The 10559-nt window shown below is 41.2% G+C and overlaps 1 protein-coding gene across 1 annotated transcript in view; it reads right to left on the minus strand.

Annotated features, from left to right (window-relative positions):
* The window catches only part of LOC110522579 (poly(A) polymerase beta), a 29662-nt gene that overhangs the window by 17279 nt on the left and 1824 nt on the right, over positions 1–10559 (minus strand). Inside the window, exons 2-8 of the mRNA XM_036976218.1 lie at positions 9757–9927; positions 7874–7940; positions 7542–7623; positions 7234–7343; positions 7040–7093; positions 6757–6868; positions 2575–2664 (exon numbers count right to left, since the gene is read on the minus strand). Of these exons, the coding sequence (XP_036832113.1) occupies positions 2575–2664; positions 6757–6868; positions 7040–7093; positions 7234–7343; positions 7542–7623; positions 7874–7940; positions 9757–9927 (686 nt within the window). The remainder of the gene's footprint in view (positions 1–2574; positions 2665–6756; positions 6869–7039; positions 7094–7233; positions 7344–7541; positions 7624–7873; positions 7941–9756; positions 9928–10559) is intronic.

Here is a 10559-nt window from a genome sequence, read left to right on the forward strand (position 1 = left end):
AACACATGTAAAAATCTAACAGGCACTCAGACTTTTAACCAGATAAAATATTTTTATTACGCTAAAATTAAACCAACAAAACACAACAACAAATGATCCTTTGTAAATATTCCTAAAACAAATGTATATTTAGTGAGAAATAAATGTGATATATTGTTTCCATTTCATTTTTTTTTGTGACCAAAATATCACAGATCCAGCCAGGCACTGGCAGGTGGAGGGTGTTTTAGGCCCTGCTAATCTAACAGCACCTGTTTGACAGACACTGGCCTAAAAACGTACCCAGCGCCAACTCCTCCTACCCTCCTTCTTAATATCAGGCTATAATCATCCCCACAAGTAGACCAAGCTTGTATAACCACCATCTAAGTGTCCTGTGAGCACGTCTTGTTTAGCTGTTATAACGTAACTTACTTGGGCCTATACTTCAATATCAAACATTAATTTGTTTGTGTCATCACACAGCATACGAGTCATTCATGCCTTTAAATACAAAAAGTATTTTTGATTTTAAAATAAAATAGGGGGGGGGGGGGCTTAAATAATTAAACAAATAAATCGCAACATGTCGGATAAAGCAACTATCATCTTTCCTGTGATGAAGCTTTGGAAACCTGTTAGAATAGACCCTCTGGGATTACTTATAATTTGTTCAGTGTTGTTTACACTGTTCCAGACAGTGGCACACATACCCATGCAGGCTCAGAGAAGCAGCCTACCCATCTTCCTGTAGATTCAGAGAAGCAGCCTACCCATCTTCCTGCAGGCTCAGAGAAGCAGCCTACCCATCTTCCTGCAGGCTCAGAGAAGCAGCCTACCCATCTTCCTGCAGGCTCAGAGAAGCAGCCTACCCATCTTCCTGCAGGCTCAGAGAAGCAGCCTACCCATCTTCCTGCAGGCTCAGAGAAGCAGCCTACCCATCTTCCTGCTGTCCTATTTTAGAAAAACCCTCACACCAACTACATTTCACGTGGCCAGTGGATTCTCCAGTAGTTTCCACAACCATGTCTAATGTCTTCCACACATGACTTGTCCGGCCCAAATCAATCCTCAGAATTTGAGCCTGGCCAGGTATAAGACCTGGATGGGCAGTCGAGACCAGCCGGGTGGTCAGAGAATGACAACTTTAATTCACTTGGAATTTTATTTATCGTTTTAAATGGAAAACCTGATTAAAAACGGCTGTTTCAAAGCGTAAAGAAAAATATATTTTCATCACATCTATTGTATTCAAGCCGATTCACATTTGATGGTAAGTGAGCTATTTGGCCGTACATGAATGATCACCAGGCACCAGTGCAATTTAGCTGGTCCTGCAATTCAGCTGTAATTCCTTGACGGTTCTGCCTCGTCTCCCAATAAGCTTGGCGAATCCTATGCCATATCACTAACAGCCATCTAGCTCCTTAATAGAACTAAAGGGTTGGGGGTCGAAGGGGATGTTTTTTTGATTGGGCTTAGTTTTACACAATTTAAAAAATTAAATGACTACAGTCACAGCTAGAGAATCACATTCAGTACCTGCACCTGACTGGCCTTACATGCCAGTGAGTGACTCGCTTTCATTGTCTTGCTGTTCCCGCAAGACAAAATATGATCGGAAAGGCAGAATATGATTGGAAAGGCAGAATTATGATTGGAAAGGCAGAATTATGATCGGAAAGGCAGAATTATGATCGGAAAGGCAGAATTATGATCGGAAAGGCAGAATTATGATTGGAAAGGCAGAATATGATTGGAAAGGCAGAATTATGATTGGAAAGGCAGAATTATGATCGGAAAGGCAGAATTATGATTGGAAAGGCAGAATTATGATTGGAAAGGCAGAATTATGATTGGAAAGGCAGAATTAGATTGGAAAGTCAGAATTATGATTGGAAAGTCAGAATTATGATTGGAAAGTCAGAATTATGATTGGAAAGTCAGAATTATGATTGGAAAGTCAGAATTATGATTGGAAAGGCAGAATTAGATTGGAAAGTCAGAATTATGATTGGAAAGTCAGAATATGATTGGAAAGTCAGAATATGATTGGAAAGGCAGAATTAGATTGGAAAGGCAGAATTATGATTGGAAAGTCAGAATTATGATTGGAAAGTCAGAATTATGATTGGAAAGTCAGAATTATGATTGGAAAGTCAGAATTATGATTGGAAAGGCAGAATATGAAAGCCAAACAAATTCACCATGGCAATGAGGCTTGAGGTCTGTCCTGTGTGTAAAAATGCCATGACACGGTTTCTTTTAGGCAGGATAATCCTGTGTAGGAAATAGGAGCTCAGTTTGGGCCCAGCGTGTTGACATGTCATTAGTTGATTGTTTGTGTGAAAAGAGGGCAAGGTGAGAATGAGTGAGATACTCCCAACCTGTCTAGCCACAACAGTCTCAGTCACTCAGTGTTACACAGCACACACACACACACACACACACAAAAACGGGGACCGACACATACAAGCAGGTGAACACACACACACACACTTATGGAAGATACTGACTCAACACACACAGTTCTGTTTTCCATCAAGACAAATGACTGCGCTCCTATGCAACAACAATACTACAGATCCAACTCACGTTTAGCCCACAGCTTGATGGTCCTCAGAGTCAGTCTGAAGTTCTCAATGTTGGGTACAAGATGGAGGATCTCATCTGTAACTCTGCAACCTGAAAACACAACGTCAAGTCATTATTGTCCCCAACTAACCATAGAGACAGACTGTTAGGCTACAACGTATCCCCGTAACTAACCCACAGTCACAATAGAGATTAGAGGTCGACCGATTAATCGGAATGGCCGATTAATTAGGGCCAATTTCAAGTTTTCATAACAATCGGAAATCTGTATTTTTGGTCTACTTTTTTTTTTTTACACCTTTATTTAACTGGGCAAGTCAGTTAAGAACACATTCATATCTTCAATGACGGCCTACCGGGGAACAGTGGGTCAACTGCCTTGTTCAGGGGCAGAACGACAGATTTTTACCTTGTCAGCTCTGGGATTCAAACTTGCAACCTTTCAGTTAATCTAACCACCTGATTACATTGCACTCCACGAGCAGCCTGCCTGTTATGCGAATGCAGTAAGAAGCCAAAGTAAGTTGCTAGCTAGCATTAAACTTAACTTATAAAAAACAATCAATCACTAGTTAAATACACATGGTTGATGATATTACTAGTTTATCTAGCGAGTCCTGCGTTGCATATTATCGATGCGGTGTGCATTCGTGAAAAAGGACCGTCGTTGCTCCAACGTGTACCTAACCATAAAACATCAATGCCTTTCTTAAAATCAATACACAAGTATATCTTTTTAAACCAGCATATTTAGTTAATATTGCGTGTTAACATGAATTTATTTTAACTAGGTAAATTGTGACACTTCTCTTGCAACAGTCAGGGTACATGCAGCAGTTTGGGCCACCTGGCTCGTTGCGAACTGTGAAGACTATTTCTTCCTAACAAAGACAGCCAACTTCACCAAACGGGGGACGATTTAACAAAAGCGCATTTGCGAAAAAAAGCACAATCGTTGCACGACTGTACCTAACCATAAACATCAATACCTTTCTTAAAATCAATACACAGAAGTATTTATTTTTAAACCTGCATATTTAGCTAAAATAAATCAAGGTTAGCAGGCAATATTAACCGGGTGAAATTGTGTCACTTCTCTTGCGTTCATTGCACGCAGAGTCAGTGTATATGCAACAGTTTGGGCCGCCTGGCTCGCTGCAAACTAATTTGCCAGAATTGTACGCAATTATGACATAACATTGAAGGTTGTGCAATGTAACAGCAATATTTAGACTTATGGATGCCACCCGTTAGATAAAATACGGAACTGAATAATTTCTGTGTTATTATGGTATAATTAAGTCTATGATTTGATATTTGATACAGCAGTCTGACTGAGTGATGGTAGGCAGCAGCAGGCTCGTAAGCATTCATTCAAACAGCACTTTCGTGCGTTTTGCCAGCAGCTCAAGTGCTTCAAGCATTGCGCTGTTTATGACTTCAAGCCTATCAACTCCCGAGATTAGGCTGGTGTAACCGATGTGAAATGGCTAGCTAGTTAACGGGGGTGCGCGCTAATAGCATTTCAAATATCACTCACTGAGACTTGGGAGTAGTTGTTCCCCTTGCACTGCAAGGACCACGGCTTTAGTGGAGCGATGGGTAACGATGCTTCGAGGGTGGCTGTTGTCAATGTGTTCCTGGTTCGAGCCCAGGTAGGGGCGAGGAGAGGGACGGAAGCTATACTGTTACACTGGCAATACTAAAGTGCCTATAAGAACATCCAATAGCCAAAGGTATATGGAATACAAATGGCATAGAGAGAAATAGTCCTATAAATACAATATTAACTACAACCTAAAAACCCTCTTACCTTGGGAATAGTGAAGTATCATGTTAAAAGGAACCACCAGCTTTCATATATTCTCATGTTCTGAGCAAGGAACTTAAACGTTAGCTTTCTTACATGGCACATATTGCACTTTTACTTTCTTCTCCAACACTTTGTTTTTGCATTATTTAAACCAAATTGAACATGTTTCATTATTTACTTGAGGCTAAATTGATGTTATTGATGTATTATATTAAGTTAAAGTGTGCATTCAGTATTGTTGTAATTGTCATTATTACAAATAAATGTATTATATATATTTTTATTAATTTATTATTTATTACTATTATAAAAAAATAATTAATTGGCCGATTAATTGGTATCGGCTGTTTTTGGTCCTTCAATAATCGGTATCGGCGTAGAAAAAACATAATCGGTCGACCTCTGAGACAGACAGTTAGGCTACAATGTATCCCCGTAACTAACCCAGTCGCCATAGAGACAGACTGTTAGGCTACAGCAATGCAGAGAGAACACTTGAAACCTACAACACAGCAGTTGCTTTCAACCAGCTGTAGTTACGGTTAGCGGTGAGTCAACAACCAAATCGTTAAGAGGCCTTTCGACCATTCAAAACACACCGTTTTTAACTTGGATCAGTGTAGTGAGATACCATTCAGCAAGTGATTTTATCTTAAACGACTTACAGTACAGTAAATACACAGCGCATGCAGAACATTTGGAAAGTATTCCAACCCCTTTACCTTTTCTACATTTTGTTATATTACAGTTTCATTCTAAAATGGATTAAATTAATATTATTTTTTTTCATCGATCTACACACAATACCACATAATGACAAAGCAAAACCAGGTTTTAGAATCGTTTGCAAATGTATTCAAAATAAAAACAGAAATACCTTAGTTAGATAAGTATTCAGACCGTTTTTTTTTTATGAGACTCAAAATGGAGCTCAGGTGCATCCTGTTTCCGTTGATCATCCGTGAGAGGTTTTAACAACTTGATTGGAGTCCACCTGTGGTAAATTCAATTGATTGGACATGATTTGGAAAGGCACACACCTGTCTATATAAAAAGTCCCACAGTTGACAGTGCATGTCAGAGTAAAAACCAAGCCATGAGGTTGAAGGAATTGTCCGTGGAGGGCCGAGACAGGATGGTGTTGAGGCACAGATCTGGGGAAGGGTACCAAAACATTTCTGCAGCATTGAAGGTCCCCAGGAACACAGTGGCCTCCATCATTCTTATATGGAACAAGTTTGAAACCACCAAGACCCTTCCTATAGCTGGCCGCACGGCCAAACTGAGCAGTCGGGGGAGAAGGGGGGGGTCAGGAAGGTGACCAAGAACCCGATGGTAACTTTAACAGAGCTCCAGAGTTCCTCTGTGGAGACGGGAAAACCTTCCAGACGGACATCTATCTCCGCAGCGCTCCACCAATTAGGCCATTATGGTAGAGTGGCCAGATTGAAGCCATTCCTCAGTAAAAAGGCATTGCCAAAAGGTACCTAAAGGACTCTCAGGCCATGAGAAACAAGACTCTCTGGTCTGATGAAACCAAGATTGAATTCTTTGGCCTGAATGCCAAGCGTCACGTCTGGAGAAAACCTGGCACCATCCCTACGGTGAAGCATGGTGGTGGCAGCATCCTGCTGTGGAGATGTTTTTCAGCGGCAGGGACTGGGAGACTAGTCAGGATTGAGGGAAAGATGAACAGAGCAAAGTACAGAGAGATCCTTGATGAAAACCTGCTTCAGAGCGCTCAGGACCTCAGACTGGGGCGAAGGTTCACCTTCCAACAGTACAACGACCCTAAGCACACAGCCAAGACAATGCAGGAGTGGCTTTAGAACAAGTCTCTGAATGTCCTTAAGTGGCCCAGCCAGAGCTCGAACTTGAAAAGACTTGAAAATAGCTGTGCAGCGATGCTCCCCATCCAACCTGACAGAGCTGGAGAGGATCTGCAGAGAATAATGGGAGAATCTCACCAAATACTGGTGTGCCAAACTTGTAGTATCATACCCAAAAATACTTGAGGCTGTAATCGCTGTCAAAGGTGCTTCAACAAAGTACAGAGTCTGAATACTTATGTAAATGTGATATGCATTTTATTCTTAATAAATTATCCCAAAAAATGTATTTTGTTATTATAGGCTAGTGCGTGTAGATTGAGGGGCAGAAACAATTTAATCAATTTTAGAATACGGCTGTAATATAAAATGTAGAGAATGTCAAGGGGTCTGAATACTTTCCCGAATACACTGTACATTTTAGTATCGGTGACCCCAGCGGGAACCGAACCCGTCACCCTGGTGCTGATAACGCCACACTTTCACCGACTGAACCACATCAGGACCCAAGCTCAGAGGATACAAAGAGCTCAGTGTTACCATTGAGACTCCTAATGCAGCGGATGTCAAGGTTCTTCAGCAGCCCGTCATCTCGGAGGTCCAGATTCTTTGGGATTGTTTGCAAAGCTAACCGTGCAAACAGGATGTCGATCTAGAAATACACAACAAACAGTTCAAGGACATTTTTTAAAAAGTGGTAGATCTCAATATTGGATGTACAGAACCAGTTTTGCATGGTTTCCTCGCAATAATGCAAATGTTCACATTTTAGGCGTATAAAGAAATCATGAACAACAACAAAAAATATGTTCAAATGTCACACCTCAATGCTGTCGAAAGACAGCTTTATCACCGGGACAAATGCCTCCTCAACAGCCTGGGAAAAAAAGACAAGTTCATGAACAGTCTGCACCTTGTTCATTTTTGGGTATGAATCTTTACCTCCAACTCTACCAATACCCACTTCACTCTCACCTACTACCAACACAAGTCTCACTCTACCAACACAATGCCCACCCTCAAATCCTTGACTTCCTCCTGCTCCTTCAGCTTGTCCAGGAACGAGGAGAAGAAGTCTGTTCTCTCCACATGTCGAGGAGCCACAAACAGGGCGTCGATGTCTGCCCCTAGAAGACGAGGACAGAAGACCTTGTTTAGATGTAAACTCTGTGGTCATATGTTTTCAGGACTTTTGAACCTGTGTGGTTGGTAGTCGTGTTCAGTGGGTACCAAACAGGAAATTGTTTTGAACTGAAAATGAGCATTCCTGTCAGACAACAACTCTTACTGTAACCTTTGCAGTGAAAAGTGGACATAACATGTACCTTTAGTGTGAACTCCTAACCTGTACGACCCAAATGTGAATATCTTCCCTCCGACAGACTCAATCACCGAGGCAGGCAGATTCTAGGAGAAAATTAAACAATCCGTACATACAATCCTTACGAACTGTTGCATCATGGTAGGTAACAGTGCCATGCGGTTGTCATATCAACCAAATATTATCTGCATACCAAAATCGCACACTATTCCCTTTTATGGTGCAGAGTCCTGATCAAAAGTGACCCACTACATTTGGGACTGAGCCATTTGACGTGATCACCAGACCCCTTGCTGTATCAGAGAACGGTCTTATAGGTCGAATGTAAAATCATACCTTTGTCTCACTGACGTCACGAATCCATTCCTTCACCAGTGTGTTCAGTTTTCCCAACACGTGTATTCTATGGAAAATAAAAGGCATGATTTAGAGGAAGTCTGTGGCACTTTGACGTTTAACCCCCCTAGTCGATGTTCACGCCCCTGCTGAAAATGTAATTAGCATTAAAAAAATATATCTCTCTAGCTTAAACTGGTGTATTTTTTTAGGATCAGTTTTATTATGCTAATTAGATTTCAGCATTATATATTTTATATTTATTTATTTTTTTGCATTGGATGCGTCTCCATCCGTTGATGCTGCGGCCGAGGTGGCAGAGCTAGAGTGGTGTTTGTCCGACTACGAGACACCCCGAAAATCAATGTTCTCAACTGGCAATTTCATGAAATATTACCCACAAAACACCAGTGTCAACGTCAACAGTGAAGAGGCGACGCCGGGATGCTGGCCTTCTAGGCAGAGTTGCAAAAAAAAAGCTATATCTCAGACTGGCCAATAAAAAGAAAAGATTAAGATGGGCAAAAGAACAGACACTAGACAGAAGGACTCTGCCTACATGGCCAGTATCCCGGAGTCGCCTCTTCCCTGTTGAAGTTGAGACTGGTGTTTTGTGGGTACTATTTAATGAAGCTGCCAGTTAAGGACTTGTTTGAGAAAAATACACCTCACTAGACAGTCTAATGTACTTGTCCTCTTGCTCAGTTGTGCACCAGGGCCTCCCACTCCTCTTTCCATTCTGGTTAGAGCTAGTTTGCGCTGTTCTGTGAAGGGAGTAGTACACAGCGTTGTACGAGATCTTCAGTTTCTTGGCTAATTTTCACCTGGAATAGCCTTCATTTCTCAAAACAAGAATAGACTGACAAGTTTCAGAAGAAATGTATTTGTTTCTGGTCATTTTGAACGTGTAATCGAACCCACAAATGCTGATGCTCCAGATACGCAACTAGTATAAAAAGGCCTGCATTATTGCTTCTTTAACCAGAACAGCAGTTTCCAGCTGTGCTAACATAATTGCAAAAGTGTTTTCTAATGATCAATTAGCCTTTGAAATTGATAAACTTGGATTAGCTAACACAACGTGCCATTGGAACACAGGAGTGATGGTTGCTGATTATGGGCCTCTGTACACCTATGTAAATATTCCATTATTTAAATTTAAAAAAGCAATTTCCAGCTACAATAGTCATTTACAACATTAACAATGTCTACACTGTATTTCTGATCAATTTGACGTTATTTTAAAATGGACCCCAAAAAAATGAGTTTTTCTTTCAAACGCAAGGACATTTCTAGGTGAGTGCAAACTTTTGAGCGGTAGTAAGCATTTCTATTATCTTTCAGATATAGGACAGACATTATAGATGGTTTTGGGGGAGAGGAGGTGGGATGAATGAGCCAATTGTAACAGCAGTAAAGCCAAATAGAAAATGTCTAATATATCTATGACTTTAAAAAAATATATCATAAATAACTATAGAAGTATGTCACTTTATAACCACGGCAGGTAGCCTAGTAGTTAAGAGCGTTGGGCCAGTAACCGAAAGGTTGCTAGAGCGAATCCCCGAGCTGACGAGGTAAAAAAAAAAATGTTCTGCCCCTGAACAAGGCAGTTAACCCACGGTTCCCCTGTAGGCAGTCATTGTAAATAGGATTTTTTTCTTAACTGACTTGCCTTGTTAAAATGTGTAATTAAAAATAAATAAATAAATATATTAAATACAGTTTACCAAGTACTGACTGAAACCCCAACATAAGAATAATTGGCTGATGTACTGGCAAGATATTGGATAAACTTCTCCTCCTCCTCATAGGCCTTGACACTAGCTGATATAACTTGTGTCCATTCTAACGTGACCATTTACTAGTGACAACCATCCTACCTGCGTTGTAGTTCCAGCTCCTCTTCAAACACCCCGTACGGTTTCAGGGCCTCAGTCAGCCTGTGTGTGAGGACAAGGTCAGCCTCCTTAGCTTGGACCAGGCTGATAGGAGAAGTGATCCCATAGTGCTTGGGAGTCTCCCGACCCAACGACACCTGGTTAGCAGTTGGACTGAAAACAGGACAGGACAGACGTGTTTGTGATCTGAATAAATGTATGTGCCATGTAACAAAGGTTACTAGCAATTTCTTGGTATTGTACAAAGAAACATCCACACATCAACACAGCCCACACAGAAAGTGCCTGACGGCATCACAGCACATACATATGTTGAGTGTAGTGTGTCTTTTAAAGTTAGTTCTATACTGACTCCCTAGCATACATTGCCTGCTGTGGTTTATGTGGGTGTGGTGGTAGAGAAAAAACAGACAGAGCTATACATCTTCACATTGGACTCTGGGGAAAAACAGATGTTTCTCAATGGATTCTGATGATGTCATGCCTCATATTATCTAGAATGTTTTGACTGAACAGAGCCACCAAGGACACATAGTCAACATCAACTTGGTGACCTTCTGTAATGTTACAGTTTGATGTTGACATGACATTACAGTTTGATGTTGACATGACATTACAGAGGCCTAACATGCTGACCAGACGAGGCATGCATGTGTCCGCCATCGCGCGCATGTTGGTTTTGTCCACCCACACCAGATACGATCAGGACACGCAGGTTGAAATAACAAAACAAACCCTGAACCAACTATATTACATTTGGGGACAGGTCGCTTGCTGCTGCTAGC

The sequence above is a fragment of the Oncorhynchus mykiss genome, chromosome 4 (assembly GCF_013265735.2).
Source record: "Oncorhynchus mykiss isolate Arlee chromosome 4, USDA_OmykA_1.1, whole genome shotgun sequence".
In the NCBI taxonomy this organism is placed as follows: domain Eukaryota; kingdom Metazoa; phylum Chordata; class Actinopteri; order Salmoniformes; family Salmonidae; genus Oncorhynchus; species Oncorhynchus mykiss.